The sequence below is a fragment of the Eleutherodactylus coqui genome, chromosome 6 (genome assembly GCF_035609145.1).
Source record: "Eleutherodactylus coqui strain aEleCoq1 chromosome 6, aEleCoq1.hap1, whole genome shotgun sequence".
Classification (NCBI taxonomy): Eukaryota; Metazoa; Chordata; class Amphibia; order Anura; family Eleutherodactylidae; genus Eleutherodactylus; species Eleutherodactylus coqui.
In genome coordinates, this window is record NC_089842.1 from 33,192,925 (window position 1) to 33,210,170 (window position 17,246).

The 17,246-nt window shown below is 44.4% G+C and overlaps 2 protein-coding genes across 2 annotated transcripts in view; both read left to right on the forward strand.

Moving 5' to 3' along the window:
* LOC136632018 (NACHT, LRR and PYD domains-containing protein 3-like) overlaps positions 1-17,246 on the forward strand; it is a 1,080,175-nt gene that overhangs the window by 527,342 nt on the left and 535,587 nt on the right. The gene's annotated exons all lie outside the window — the stretch shown is intronic.
* The window catches only part of LOC136632016 (NACHT, LRR and PYD domains-containing protein 12-like), a 238,338-nt gene that overhangs the window by 167,923 nt on the left and 53,169 nt on the right, over positions 1-17,246 (forward strand). Inside the window, exons 9-10 of the mRNA XM_066606552.1 lie at positions 5,593-5,763; positions 13,189-13,359. Coding sequence (XP_066462649.1) covers positions 5,593-5,763; positions 13,189-13,359 — 342 coding nt within the window. The remainder of the gene's footprint in view (positions 1-5,592; positions 5,764-13,188; positions 13,360-17,246) is intronic.

Sequence of the window (17,246 nt, forward strand, 5' to 3'; positions counted from 1 at the left end):
GTGGTGGCTCCCCGGCTTATCTTGGTGCGACACAGGTTGCACACCACTGTTCGTCGGTCGTCCGCGCTCTCACTGAAAAACATTCACACCTTTGAACACCTAGGCCTTTGCACGGTGGCTTGGCGCGAGGGGGTGCTTTGGGAAACAGTTGGGGGATTCTTTGCTCTGGCCCTGCCTCTACCCCTGGCCACCCCACTGCCTCTTCCAACCTGTCCTACTGCTGCACTTGCCTCCCACTCTGAAGACCTGTCCTCCGTTTGTTTAGCAAACCAGGTGGGGTCAGTCACCTCATCGTCCAGCGGCTCTTCCTCCAAATCCTCTGTGCGCTCCTCCCTCGGACTTACTGCCCTTACTACTACCTCACTGATAGACAACTGTGTCTCATCATCATCGTCCTCCTCACCCACTGAAAGCGCTTGAGACAGTTGCCGGAAGTCCCCAGCCTCATCACCCGGACCCCAGGAACTTTCCAAAGGTTGAGCATCGGTCACGACAAACTCCTCAGGTGAGAAAGGAACCATTTTTCCCCATCAATGTAGGGGCAAGAGAACAGTTCCTGGGAGTCTGCCTGCTCATCAGAATGTGTCATTTTCATGGAGTGAGGAGGCTGGGAGGAAGGAGGAGCAGCAGCGAGAGGATTCAGAGTTGCAGCAGTGAATGGCATAGAAGACTGGGTTGTCGATACTTTGCTGGATGCATTTTCTGCCATCCACGACAGGACCTGCTCACACTGCTCTGTTTGTAATAAAGGTCTACCACGTGGACCCAAAAATTGTGATATGAAGCTGGGGACCCCAGAAACTTGCCTCTCTCCTAATCCCGCAGCAGCCGGCTGTGATTCACCTGCACCAGGAACTCTGCCTGTGCCCACACCCTCACTTGGACCATTGCGTCCTCGCCCGCGTCCACGTCCTCTAGCCCTACCCCTACCCCTCAGCATGGTGGATTACGAATAGAGCCGACACAGAGCGGTGTAAATAATTATGAATTATAATTATTTCACGCTGTCAGCGGTATTGTAACGCTAACTCCAGGCAGAAACAAAGAATACGGAAGGCTGCAAACAGGCCTAGCTGTGCAATACTGATGCACTGCAACTCCCACCAGACACCCAGTAAATTTCAGACGGTCAGAGGTAGCCCAACGAAGGAGCTTTTTATTTAAACTTTTTTGAAAAAGAATACAGGCTATATAGCGTGTATATGACTTTCCCTCTATCAGTGACTGTGGCCGTACGCTGTGCGTGAAGTTCATGGCAGACACACACCGGTGTAAGGAATTATGGAATTATTGGCAGACAGTTGGAGGCTGACAGCGGTATTGTAACGCTAACTCCAGGCAGAAACAAAGAATACGGAAGGCTGCAAACAGGCCTAGCCATGCAATAGTGATGCACTACAACTCCCACCAGACAACCTGTAAAATGCACACGGTCAGAGGTAGCCTAACGAAGGATCGTTGGGGTTCTTGTAGACAGGATCCTACACTGCCACTGTCCTTGTCTCAGCACCACTTTCCCTATACTCTGTATTACAGACTGCAGACTAAGAACGCTATAGCTGTAATAGCCTGCACAGCCCGAGATGAAAAAAAAAATTTTGGTGCAAAACTGCTCCCAGCAGCCACAACAGTAATGCACACGGTCAGATGTGGCCCTAAGAAGGACCGTTGGGGTTCTTGTAGACCAGATCCTACACTAACATTTTCCCTATAGCAGCAGCACCACTCTCCCTGATCTCTCCCAGTGTGTGTCTGAGGCGAGCCGCGGGCGGGACCGCTTTAAGTACTCGGGGGTCACTTGATCTCACCAGCCACTCACTGCAGGGGGTGGGATATGGCTGGCACGTCACAGGAGGAAGTGGTAATGCCTTCCCTGCATGTCTATTGGCTAAAAAATGGCGCAAAACATGCAGGGAAGGAAATGGAAATGACTCGAGTCCCGCGTGGTGCTCGTCTCGAGTAACGAGCATCTCGAACACCCTAATGCTCGAACGAGCATCAAGCTCGGACGAGTGTGCTCGCTCATCTCTAATAGATAGATATGAGATAGAAGATAGATAGAAATAGGATAGATAAATATGGAATAGATAGATAGATACGAGATAGATAGATAGATAGATAGATAGATAGGGGATAGATAGGTAGATAGATAGATAGATAGATAGATAGATAGATAGATAGATAGATAGATAGATAGATAGATAGATTCGGGATAGATAGATAGATATGGGATAGATAGATAGATATGGGATAGATAAATAGATGCATAGGATATACATAGATATTAGATAGATTGATATGATGTTAGATGGATATGAGATAGGAGATGGATGAATGGATAAACAATAGATAGATAGATAGATAGATAGATAGATAGATAGATAGATAGATAGATAGATAGATAGATAGAGATAGATAGATAGATAGATAGATAGATAGATAGATAGATAGATAGATAGGAGATAGATAGATATGATGTTAGATGGATGATAGATAGATAGATAGATAAAAGAGGGACAAGACAGACACACAAACATCTATATACACATATCTCCTCCAGGTGACAGCAGCAGGAGAGGCAAACTCAGAAGCTTCCGTTCAGCAGGAAGCAGGGAGCAGAACATGATCACTGTGCCCTGCCGGCCCATGTGACCTCCTCCCTTCTCCCCCCTGCTCTTCCGGGCTTCCTCTCAGGCTGACCGTTCTGGCTGCCGCGTGATGGGAATCTTGCTGCAAACAGAATGGCCAGCCATTAATGCACTGAATGTGCATATGGGTATGGCGGAGGGCAGCCTCAGGGCCCCTTGAGCGCAGGGGCCAAGTCGCCATTCTGACACCTGACGCTACGCGTATGGCTTCAGGCATTGCTGGGATGATAGAACATGCTCCCCTCTTGTGCTCACTGAACTCCACAGTAATGTAATTCTGTCTGATGATGAATCAATATGTCCCCCTGAGGAAGCCAGTAATGCCACAACATTGGGTGATGGTGCTGAGGTGACTGGTAGTAGTTGTGTGACCCATAATGATCTAGGACTGTCTAGTGATGATGATACCATGTTATGTGCACAGATTGACCCCAGGACCTAGACAGCCCGGGCCAACCCACCCCCCAGCTGTGACCAGCTGTCCCAGTATTCATATCTCAGATGCCTCTCTGAGTTATGAGCACTCACCTCCATCACTCAGAGGGTTTACTGAACCAACTGAAAGTCCAGAGAAAGTTGCATAGGCTGCCAGTGAGGTTGCTGCTGTAGCTTCCCTTTCGGCCACACTGAGGCAGGAGTTCCAGACCACTGTGCATACTGATGCCAGTCTGGAAACCCCAAGGCACCTTGCTGCAACACCCTGTCTGAGACTGACAGGTTGAGACAGCTGATTGTGCCCCACCAGGTTAAAGGGCCATTTCAGAAGTTTGCCAAAGAGATTCCACTAGCTGGGCACTTAGGATTGCTCAACACTCTTGCTGCGATAAAACCGGAGCTGACATGGAAAACTATTGCTGTTCTTGAGTCACATTTGAAAGGGTGCAGAAGTTGAAACATGTCTCCAAAACCCCATTGGTTCCTTTGCAATTAGTAATGAGCCCTACCACTGAATTGATTGGACACTGGGACATACCCAACAATTCTGGGAAGAGCTTCTTAGTAATGGCAGCAGATTGTGCTACTTTGTCCCCAGAGGCTACAGCTCTGTCTTCCATTAGGGTCCTGCAGAAGTTTCAACTATACTGTAATGGACATAATTTCAATTCAATGACCAACCCTTTTTGTCTTCAGCATCAGGCGGCTAGTTATAATGACAAACCACGCTGGTGGAGCAAGGCATTACAGTGGTATGACTTTCCTTTTCAGCATAAGAACGGTGGTGAGCACTGTAATGCTTACGGGCCATTCCACAAAGGATAAACCATGAAGTTGGGCTTGTCACATGATCTGTGGATCGATCTCACATTCCATCTCTAAGAAGTGGAGTTGTTATGGAAGTATGATATACCTGTATTCTCACGTCCTGCCTTTATAGAAGTATGATATTGCATTCATAAATCCTGATCATGCCGTATTTAATAATATTCATTGGTTTCTTGGACAAGTCATGAAAATGCAGCTATGATCCCCTTATCCTCCTTTATTGAGCAGGTTGTGCCATTAGTATTTGTATTCTTTGCCTGTCCCTACCCAGACTCTGTGGCTGCTGATGGCCCCAGGAGTTGAGAACTGTTTTGGAGTAATACTGAGATTACTAACTAAGCTTATGGTTCATCCATGGGGTGCAGACCACAGGTAACCATATCTCCAAAATCGTGAGGAGATCCAAAGTCCAATGCATGCGCTTCTATTTTTGTATAGGCTGAAGCCAAGATCAACTGAACTAGTAATCTCTCTTCTACCATATTTAGTATCTGTAAATACATAAATTGTGTTATGGAAGATGGTGGTTATAGCTTCCCTATAAGAGGCTTTTCTGAGAAATATGACCAAAGTATTGAACTATATTTTCTTCCTGAAGGTTTTGGCATCCAATCGGCCTTCCTCCCTCTGCTTTCATGAGTGGGAGGTGGAAGCAGTGGCTGGGTAACCCTTAGGATCCCAGGGATGCAGAACTCCCTTGTCAGAACCCAGGCGATTGCACCAGATACAGGATCTGCCGATCTCCTAGCGCCCAGACTTCTGCACCGCTGTAACCAATAAGAACGGCTATCCTATTCTTCATTCTATTTGTTTTTGCAACTATCTTGTAAATACTCATGTTCCTTTTCCCTTTGTATATTAACTTTTAATATACTTATTAAAAGCATTGCTTTTTTTGTAATTAAATCTTACTTTATGAAGAACAATCCTTGTTGCTCTATATAAATAAAATCCTCTAGACCCTGATAGGCAGGTAATTTTGATTGCTGGGGTGCCATGAGTGCCCATACACAGTATATGATTGGGCTTTAGGTGGCTGGCCCACCTTGCAGTAAAACAGTCACTGGTAGCAGTGAGTATTCTTGGGGCATGTAGCATGATGTCAGGGTGTGACTTATACTCCATCTTTCAATGTGTGAAGGATTGATGAGTGAAAATAAGTCAACCCCGGCAGACTTGTCTGTATCATGTGCCATGATGAATGGTGTCGTGAGCGGTACACTTCAGTGTTATCCTATTACTGACGGAAGAGCCACTAGTGATCATGTGAATATAGGAGGTGAATGGAGGACACAGGAGCCGCAGACTGAGGGCTACAATACATAGTGGAGGAAGGAGAGTTCTTGGCCGCTGATGACTGCTGACATAAGGTCCTCCATCCAGCGTTATGCCTATTGTAGTTCCATGTGCTGCAATAATCACTGATTTATGACATGCCATAAAGCGAGGACATTACTCAGGGACTCTGCATTTCTACACAATAGATTAGGTGCCAGTGGACGTATTGTATAGCTGCCGCCATTCGTGACCTTCACCGCACACAAGAGGCGGCTTCTCATGATGGCACTTATGGATGTTAAAAAACAGCCGGGGACATTTTCTCCCCACATTCACCATGTACAGATGTTATACTAATGCTCTCTGGATGCGTCACCCTCATCTCATCTTCTTACTCTTACAGTTTGGGTCATAATTATCTAACAGACACGTCCTGCACCCAGTTGGCATCTGTTATAAGGAATAACACATCCCTGAAGAAACTTGACCTGTCTATGAACCCTATGTCTGGTCCTCACTTCACTGACTTGATGGATGCTCTATACAGTCCAGCCTGCAGGATAGAGGAATTACTGTGAGTATACGAGACGTGTACAGGATGAGACATGTGGGGGCACAAGTTATACATGTACAGGGTGAGACATGTGCGGGGCACAAGTTATACATGTACAGGATGAGACATGTGGGGGCACAAGGTATACATGTACAGGATGAGACATGTGGAGGTGCAAGTTATACATGTACAGAATGAGACATGTGGGGGTGCAAGTTATACATGTACAGGATGAGACGTGTGAGGGCACAAGTTATACATGTACAGGATGAGACATGTGGAGACACAAGTTATACATGTGCAGGATGAGACATATGGGACACACGTTATTCTTGTACGGGATCAGTGTAAGGTCTTACTGGCGCTGGATTGGAGCCCAGGTGTATTAGCCTAGACAGACTGGAGAGTAGTCAAGAGGAAGCCGAGTCGTTAGCAGGTGGTCACGGTTGCGGTAAAGAGGATGAGGCATGAATCGTAGTCAAGTGGAAGCCGGATTGTTAGCAGGAAGTTGTAGTAACAGAGGAGTTGGAAGCAGTGGGACTTGATTACAGGCTGAGAGCTCAATAATCATGCACTGAAGGAGTGGCAAGTCTGGGCTTATAAAGGAAGTGCAATTAGAAACAAAGGCTGGCTCAGGACCAGGGGGCAGGAACTGGGTAACTGGGAAGTGTAGATCAAGGTTAGGTTTCAGCACTGAAACTGTCCAAATCTTGATAGTCTAGCAGAGAGCGCTCTCAACTGGAATGCAAGAAGTTGTGGGTTTGAACCCTGACAATGAGACATGTGGGGGCACAAGTTATGCATGTCTCATTCTGTACATGTGGGGCCACAATTTAAACATATACAGGATGAGACATCTAGGGGTGTACAAGTTATTCATGTACAGTTTGAGATGTGGGGGACACAAGCTGTACAGGATGAGATGTGGGGGGATTACATGGGTTTTATCCTATTTTATGCTGCACACTATTGTTTTGTCTATGAGATAATCCACTGACTGCACTCTGATATGATATCGCTACTAATGTATCTCGTCTCCTCTTATCACTTCTTTCTATGGTGTAATTACAGCTGGTGCTGCACTAACCACGGAGTCTGAATACGCCCCATGTTATCAACATATCCCTCATTGCTCTCCTTAGGGGACATCACACACAGAACAAAGAGAAATGATGGAGCTTCATGGCATGAGGGAGAATTCTGTACTAATAATCAAGTAAAATCCAAGATGGTTAAACCGATACATAAACACAAGATGTGTTTTAAGCAGCTTCATGCATCTCACATCATATTGTTTGACACACAGATCCTGCCACATATGTAAAAAACGAACCAAATCAGAAGTTTCCAACAAGGTCACATGACCAGAAACATCACAAAGGAGATTCTACTGCAAATTAATAAATGGGCCTGACTGATGAGATGTTCTCATTAAATACCATAAGACCTATTGGAAACACAACATCCTGAAAACTGTGGTAGTCTGTGCTTAACCCCTTATTGACTGCTCATACATTTTTTGTTGGCGGCTGTTCAGGGGTTTTATTCTGCAGTCTTTTGACTGCACTGCATCAGAAGCCTGGCATTGGAGATCCATGCCAGGGGGAATGGGTGCCAGGCTTTTAGATGACCATCTGGCCCTTGCTCTAACAGCCTGGACCATAGAAACCACAGATGCCTGCTTTTTAACCCTTTACATACTGCAGTAATACAACCTCAGCAGGGCAAAATGCTGACAAAGGGAGAGGGCTACCTCTCTCAGCCATCGGAAACTCTATGATGTGTTCATGGGGTCCCACTGGTTTGTCATGGCACCTGGAGGCTTGAATATAGCCTCCATTCCCGCCAGCTATGGTGACATATGAAACTCTGCTTCATAGGGCTTCAAAGGCTTTCTCATACTGAACTATTGCAGTGTATTAGAATAATGAAAATATGGTGATAGTAAAGTACCCTTGTAGGAAATAAATAAGAAAGTTAAAAGTTTTTTTTTTTAAATGTAATATAAAAGTGCCAAAACCCCACCTTTCCCCCTTTTTACTATGTAAAAAATTTAAAATAAAAAAAAATCACGTGACATTGCTGCATTCGTAATAACCCAGAGTAAAGCGTTAGAACATTATTTTACCTGCACAGTGCACACCATGATAAAAATACGAAAAACTTGTCAAAAATAATTTATTTTGACTATCTCGCCTTACATAAAACATAATGGAAAGTGATCAAAACATTGCATAAATCAACAATTATTGCCATTAAGAAAAGAACTGATCCTGCAAAAACAAACCACTTACACAGCACTGCTAAAATAAAAAAGAAAAATGTTAGGGGTCTTTAAAAAAAAAAAGTCTACATTCAAAGTGTGAAGTAGTTACAAAACAAAAAAACACTATATGAATTTAGTATTGACATAATCTACTGGCCGGCAGGATTAATTTAGCATATTTATACCGCACAGTGAATGCAGTTAGAAATAAAAACCATCCTGGAATTGCAGATTTTGTAAATCTCTAGAAAAAAATGGAATAACAAGTAATCAAAATGTTCATCCTACAAAGGATACCGCTGTCAGCGGTATTGTAACGCTAACTCCAGGCCGAAACAAAGAATACGGAAGGCTGCAAACAGGCCTAGCTGTGCAATACTGATGCACTGCAACTCCCACCAGACACCCAGTAAATTTCAGACGGTCAGAGGTAGCCCAACGAAGGAGCTTTTTATTTAAACTTTTTTGAAAAAGAATACAGGCTATATAGCGTGTATATGACTTTCCCTCTATCAGTGACTGTGGCCGTACGCTGTGCGTGAAGTTCATGGCAGACACACACCGGTGTAAGGAATTATGGAATTATTGGCGGACAGTTGGAGGCTGACAGCGGTATTGTAACGCTAACTCCAGGCAGAAACAAAGAATACGGAAGGCTGCAAACAGGCCTAGCCATGCAATAGTGATGCACTACAACTCCCACCAGACAACCTGTAAAATGCAGACGGTCAGAGGTAGCTCTAAGAAGGAGCTTTTTTTAAAAAAAAAATTTTTGAAAAAGAATACAGGCTATATAGCGTGTATATGACTTTCCCTCTGTCAGTGGCTGTGGCCGTACGCTGTGCGTGAAGTTCACGGCAGACACAGACCGGTGTAAGAAATTATGGAATTATTGGCGCACAGTTGAAGGCTGACAGCGGTATTGTAACGCTAACTATAGCCAGAAAAAAATTATATGGAAGGCTGCAAACAGGCCTAGCCGTGCAATAGTGATGCACTACAACTCCCACCAGACAACCTGTAAAATGCACACGGTCAGAGGTAGCCTAACGAAGGATCGTTGGGGTTCTTGTAGACAGGATCCTACACTGCCACTGTCCTTGTCTCAGCACCACTTTCCCTATACTCTGTATTACAGACTGCAGACTAAGAACGCTATAGCTGTAATAGCCTGCACAGCCCGAGATGAAAAAAAAAATTTTGGTGCAAAACTGCTCCCAGCAGCCACAACAGTAATGCACACAGTCAGATGTGGCCCTAAGAAGGACCGTTGGGGTTCTTGTAGACCAGATCCTACACTAACATTTTCCCTATAGCAGCAGCACCACTCTCCCTGATCTCTCCCAGTGTGTGTCTGAGGCGAGCCGCGGGCGGGACCGCTTTAAGTACTCGGGGGTCACTTGATCTCACCAGCCACTCACTGCAGGGGGTGGGATAGGGCTGGCACGTCACAGGAGGAAGTGGTAATGCCTTCCCTGCATGTCTATTGGCTAAAAAATGGCGCAAAACATGCAGGGAAGGAAATGGAATTGACTCGAGTCCCGCATGGTGCTCGTCCCGAGTAACGAGCATCTCGAACACCCTAATGCTCGAACGAGCATCAAGCTCGGACGAGTGTGCTCGCTCATCTCTAATAGATAGATATGAGATAGAAGATAGATAGAAATAGGATAGATAAATATGGAATAGATAGATAGATACGAGATAGATAGATAGATAGATAGATAGATAGATAGATAGATAGATAGATAGATAGATAGATAGGGGATAGATAGATAGATAGATGGATAGATAGATAGATAGATAGATAGATAGATAGATAGATAGATAGATAGATTCGGGATAGATAGATAGATATGGGATAGATAGATAGATACGGGATAGATAAATAGATGCATAGGATATACATAGATATTAGATAGATTGATATGATGTTAGATGGATATGAGATAGGAGATGGATGAATGGATAAACAATAGATAGATAGATAGATAGATAGGAGATAGATAGATAGGAGATAGATTGATATGATGTTAGATGGATGATAGATAGATAGATAGATAGATAGATAGATAGATAGATAGATAGATAGATAAAAGAGGGACAAGACAGACACGCACACATCTATATACACATATCTCCTCCAGGTGACAGCAGCAGGAGAGGCAAACTCAGAAGCTTCCGTTCAGCAGGAAGCAGGGAGCAGAACATGATCACTGTACCCTGCCGGCCCATGTGACCTCCTCCCTTCTCCCCCCTGCTCTTCCGGGCTTCCTCTCAGGCTGACCGTTCTGGCTGCCGCGTGATGGGAATCTTGCTGCAAACAGAATGGCCAGCCATTAATGCACTGAATGTGCATATGGGTATAGCGGAGGGCAGCCTCAGGGCCCCTTGAGCGCAGGGGCCAAGTCGCCATTCTGACACCTGACGCTACGCGTATGGCTTCAGGCATTGCTGGGATGATAGAACATGCTCCCCTCTTGTGCTCACTGAACTCCACAGTAATGTAATTCTGTCTGATGATGAATCAATATGTCCCCCTGAGGAAGCCAGTAATACCACAACATTGGGTGATGGTGCTGAGGTGACTGGTAGTAGCTGTGTGACCCATAATGCTCTAGGACTGTCTAGTGATGATGATACCATGTTATGTGCACAGATTGACCCCAGGACCTAGACAGCCCGGGCCAACCAACCCCCCAGCTGTGACCAGCTGTCCCAGTATTCATATCTCAGATGCCTCTCTGAGTTATGAGCACTCACCTCCATCACTCAGAGGGTTTACTGAACCAACTGAAAGTCCAGAGAAAGTTGCAGAGGCTCCCAGTGAGGTTGCTGCTGTAGCTTCCCTTTCGGCCACACTGAGGCAGGAGTTCCAGACCACTGTGCATACTGATGCCAGTCTGGAAACCCCAAGGCACCTTGCTGCAACACCCTGTCTGAGACTGACAGGTTGAGACAGCTGATTGTGCCCCACCAGGTTAAAGGGCCATTTCAGAAGTTTGCCAAAGAGATTCCACTAGCTGGGCACTTAGGATTGCTCAACACTCTTGCTGCGATAAAACCGGAGCTGACATGGAAAACTATTGCTGTTCTTGAGTCACATTTGAAAGGGTGCAGAAGTTGAAACATGTCTCCAAAACCCCATTGGTTCCTTTGCAATTAGTAATGAGCCCTACCACTGAATTGATTGGCACTGGGACATACCCAACAATTCTGGGAAGAGCTTCTTAGTAATGGCAGCAGATTGTGCTACTTTGTCCCCAGAGGCTACAGCTCTGTCTTCCATTAGGGTCCTGCAGAAGTTGCAACTATACTGTAATGGACATAATTTCAATTCAATGACCAACCCTTTTTGTCTTCAGCATCAGGCGGCTAGTTATAATGACAAACCACGCTGGTGGAGCAAGGCATTACAGTGGTAGGACTTTCCTTTTCAGCATAAGAATGGTGGTGAGCACTGTAATGCTTACGGGCCATTCCACAAAGAATAAACCATGAAGTTGGGCTTGTCACATGATCTGTGGATCGATCTCACATTCCATCTCTAAGAAGTGGAGTTGTTATGGAAGTATGATATACCTGTATTCTCACGTCCTGCCTTTATAGAAGTATGATATTGCATTCATAAATCCTGATCATGCCGTATTTAATAATATTCATTGGTTTCTTGGACAAGTCATGAAAATGCAGCTATGATCCCCTTATCCTCCTTTATTGAGCAGGTTGTGCCATTAGTATTTGTATTCTTTGCCTGTCCCTACCCAGACTCTGTGGCTGCTGATGGCCCCAGGAGTTGAGAACTGTTTTGGAGTAATACTGAGATTACTAACTAAGCTTATGGTTCATCCATGGGGTGCAGACCACAGGTAACCATATCTCCAAAATCGTGAGGAGATCCAAAGTCCAATGCATGCGCTTCTATTTTTGTATAGGCTGAAGCCAAGATCAACTGAACTAGTAATCTCTCTTCTACCATATTTAGTATCTGTAAATACATAAATTGTGTTATGGAAGATGGTGGTTATAGCTTCCCTATAAGAGACTTTTCTGAGAAATATGACCAAAGTATTGAACTATATTTTCTTCCTGAAGGTTTTGGCATCCAATCGGCCTTCCTCCCTCTGCTTTCATGAGTGGGAGGTGGAAGCAGTGGCTGGGGTAACCCTTAGGATCCCAGGGATGCAGAACTCCCTTGTCAGAACCCAGGAGATTGTACCAGATACAGGATCTGCCCATCTCCTAGCGCCCAGACTTCTGCACCGCTGTAACCAATAAGAACGGCTATCCTATTCTTCATTCTATTTGTTTTTGCAACTATCTTGTAAATACTCATGTTCCTTCTCCCTTTGTATATTAACTTTTAATATACTTATTAAAAGCATTGCTTTTTTTGTAATTAAATCTTACTTTATGAAGAACAATCCTTGTTGCTCTATATAAATAAAATCCTCTAGACCCTGATAGGCAGGTAATTTTGATTGCTGGAGTGCCATGAGTGCCCATACTCAGTATATGATTGGGCTTTAGGTGGCTGGCCTACCTTGCAGTAAAACAGTCACTGGTAGCAGTGAGTATTCTTGGGGCATGTAGCATGATGTCAGGGTGTGACTTATACTCCATCTTTCAATGTGTGAAGGATTGAGTGAGTGGAAATAAGTCAACCCCGGCAGACTTGTCTGTATCATGTGCCATGATGCATGGTGTCGTGACCGGTACACTTCAGTGTTATCCTATTACTGACGGAAGAGCCACTAGTGATCATGTGAATATAGGAGGTGAATGGAGGACACAGGAGCCGCAGACTGAGAGCTACAATACATAGTGGAGGAAGGAGAGTTCTTGGCCGCTGATGACTGCTGACATAAGGTCCTCCATCCAGCTTTATGCCTATTGTAGTTCCATGTGCTGCAATAATCACTGATTTATGACATGCCATAAAGCGAGGACATTACTCAGGGACTCTGCATTTCTACACAATAGATTAGGTGCCAGTGGACGTATCGTATAGCTGCTGACATTCGTGACCTTCACCGCACACAAGAGGCGGCTTCTCATGATGGCACTTATGGATGTTAAAAAACAGCCGGGGACATTTTCTCCCCACATTCACCATGTACAGATGTTATACTAATGCTCTCTGGATGCGTCACCCTCATCTCGTCTTCTTACTCTTACAGTTTGGGTCATAATGATCTACCAGACACGTCCTGCAGCCAGTTGGCATCTGTAATAAGGAATAACACATCCCTGAAGAAACTTGACCTGTCTGGTAACCATCTGTCTGGTCCTCACTTCACTGACTTGATGGATGCTCTATCCAGTCCAGCCTGCAGGATAGAGGAATTACTGTGAGTATACGAGACGTGTACAGGATGAGACATGTGGGGGCACAAGTTATACATGTACAGGATGAGACCTGTGGGGGGCACAAGTTATACATGTACAGGGTGAGACATGTGGGGGGCACAAGTTATACATGTACAGGGTGAGACATGTGGGGGGCACAAGTTATACATGTACAGGGTGAGACATGTGGGGGGCACAAGTTATACATGTACAGGGTGAGACATGTGGGGGGCACAAGTTATACATGTACAGGGTGAGACATGTGGGGGCACAAGGTATACATGTACAGGATGAGACATGTGGGGGCACAAGGTATACATGTACAGGATGAGACATGTGGGGGTGCAAGTTATACATGTACAGAATGAGACATGTGGGGGTGCAAGTTATACATGTACAGGATGAGACGTGTGAGGGCACAAGTTATACATGTACAGGATGAGACATGTGGAGACACAAGTTATACATGTGCAGGATGAGACATATGGGACACACGTTATTCTTGTACGGGATCAGTGTAAGGTCTTACTGGCGCTGGATTGGAGCCCAGGTGTATTAGCCAAGACAGACTGGAGAGTAGTCAAGAGGAAGCCGAGTCGTTAGCAGGTGGTCACGGTTGCGGTACAGAGGATGAGGCATGAATCGTAGTCAAGTGGAAGCCGGATTGTTAGCAGGAAGTTGTAGTAACAGAGGAGTTGGAAGCAGTGGGACTTGATTACAGGCTGAGACCTCAATAATCATGCACTGAAGGAGTGGCAAGTCTGGGCTTATAAAGGAAGTGCAATTAGAAACAAAGGCTGGCTCAGGACCAGGAGGCAGGAACTGAGTAACTGGGAAGTGTAGAACAAGGTTAGGTTTCAGCACTGAAGCTGTCCAAATCTTGATAGTCTAGCAGAGAGCGCTCTCAACTGGAATGCAAGAGGTTGTGGGTTTGAACCCTGACAATGAGACATGTGGGGGCACAAGTTATGCATGTCTCATTCTGTACATGTGGGGCCACAATTTAAACATATACAGGATGAGACATCTAGGGGTGTACAAGTTATTCATGTACAGTTTGAGATGTGGGGGACACAAGCTGTACAGGATGAGATGTGGGGGGATTACATGGGTTTTATCCTATTTTATGCTGCACACTATTGTTTTGTCTATGAGATAATCCACTGACTGCACTCTGATATGATATCGCTACTAATGTATCTCGTCTCCTCTTATCACTTCTTTCTATGGTGTAATTACAGCTGGTGCTGCACTAACCACAAAGTCTGAATACGCCCCATGTTATCAATATATCCCTTATTGCTCTCCTTAGGGGACATCACACACAGAACAAAGAGAAATGATGGAGCTTCATGGCATGAGGGAGAATTCTGTACTAATAATCAAGTAAAATCCAAGATGGTTAAACCGATACATAAACACAAGATGTGTTTTAAGCAGCTTCATGCATCTCACATCATATTGTTTGACACACAGATACTGCCACATATGTAAAAAACGAACCAAATCAGAAGTTTCCAACAAGGTCACATGACCAGAAACATCACAAAGGAGATTCTACTGCAAATTAATAAATGGGCCTGACTGATGAGATGTTCTCTGGAAATACCATAAGACCTATTGGAAACACAACATCCTGAAAACTGTGGTAGTCTGTGCTTAACCCCTTATTGACTGCTCATACATTTTTTGTTGGCGGCTGTTCAGGGGTTTTATTCTGCAGTCTTTTGACTGCACTGCATCAGAAGCCTGGCATTGTAGATCCATGCCAGGGGGAATGGGTGCCAGGCTGTTAGATGACCATCTGGCCCTTGCTCTAACAGCCTGGACCATAGAAACCACAGATGCATGCTTTTTAACCCTTTACATACTGCAGTAATACAACCTCAGCAGGGCAAAATGCTGACAAAGGGAGAGGGCTACCTCTCTCAGCCATCGGAAACTCTATGATGTGTTCATGGGGTCCCACTGGTTTGTCATGGCACCTGGAGGCTTGAATATAGCCTCCATTCCCGCCAGCTATGGTGACATATGAAACTCTGCTTCATAGGGCTTCAAAGGCTTTCTCATACTGAACTATTGCAGTGTATTAGAATAATGAAAATATGGTGATAGTAAAGTACCCTTGTAGGAAATAAATAAGAAAGTTAAAAGTTTTTTTTTTTTTAAATGTAATATAAAAGTGCCAAAACCCCACCTTTCCCCCTTTTTACTATGTAAAAAATTTAAAATAAAAAAAAATCACGTGACATTGCTGCATTCGTAATAACCCAGAGTAAAGCGTTAGAACATTATTTTACCTGCACAGTGCACACCATGATAAAAATACGAAAAACTTGTCAAAAATAATTTATTTTGACTATCTCGCCTTACATAAAACATAATGGAAAGTGATCAAAACATTGCATAAATCAACAATTATTGCCATTAAGAAAAGAACTGATCCTGCAAAAACAAACCACTTACACAGCACTGCTAAAATAAAAAAGAAAAATGTTAGGGGTCTTTAAAAAAAAAAAGTCTACATTCAAAGTGTGAAGTAGTTACAAAACAAAAACCCACTATATGAATTTAGTATTGACATAATCTACTGGCCGGCAGGATTAATTTAGCATATTTATACCGCACAGTGAGTGCAGTTAAAAATAAAAACCATCCTGGAATTGCAGATTTTGTAAATCTCTAGAAAAAAATGGAATAACAAGTAATCAAAATGTTCATCCTACAAAGAACAAGCACCCATAAAGCTCCATCAATGGAAAACTAAAATTTCTATTCCTCTTGGAAAGCGGTGACACAGAAGCAAATCTTTAAAATAAAATGTCTTTCTCATCCATATCATTGTGAGACACCACCACTGCCACTTGGAGGTGAACACCAAGCAACAGAAAAGTGTTGGCTAATCCCACTAGCTATATCTCTCCTGCAGGCACCAAGCTAGTCAGTATTAGCTTAGTTTGCATAGGAGACAGACATCCTCTTTGGCAGTCTTCAGTATCATATTGGACCCAGGACATACCAGGAGGCAGAGCTCCCCCTGTTACCCCGCTGAGGGGGGCAAACAGAAAAGTTTCATCTCTTCTATTGTAGGCCATCGATCTCAAAGAAAAGGTGGTGTGTTCAGGTAATATCTCGAACATGGTCCACCAGCCATAGGGTCCGCTTTCTTTTTTCGGTACACTCCAACACTCCTTCCCTCTTGAAAGGCTAGTGACTGTTGGAAGAGACACTTGTAGAGCCGTGGAGTTCGTGGTCTGGCAACAGACTTTTCTGGGGCCACAAGAAAACTTGTTCCCCCAGTTAATGAGTGATGCAATGGGTTAGTATAGTCTTCCCAAAGTAAGTGTTCTCCCTATTCTGTATCCTGTGATTTCGACAAGGGGATCACAGGATACACCCAGCTCTGGTTTACTGCTCACTATCCATGTCAGGTCTACAGCAGCCCAAAGAATTTAGCATCTCCTGACCATGTGAGCAGCTGTGACCGGTATACTTCAGTATTGTCTTATTAGTCAGGGCAGAGCCATGTGTGACATGTAATAATGAGAAGACTGGAGGTGAATGGAGGACACAGGAGCCACAGACTGAGAGCTACAATACATAGTGGAGGAAGGAGAGTTCTCAGCCACTGATGACCTTTGACATAAGGTCCTCCATCCAGCTTTATGACTATTGTGCATCTATGTGCTGCAATAATCACTGATTTATGACATGCCATAAAGTGAGGACATTACATATGGATTCTGTATTTCTAGACCATGGATTAGGCGTCAGTGGACATATCATACAGCTGCTGCCATTCCTGACATCCACCGCACACAAGAGGTGGCTTCTAGTGATGATACTTATTGGGGTTACTAACAGCCGGGGACATTTTCTCTCCATATTC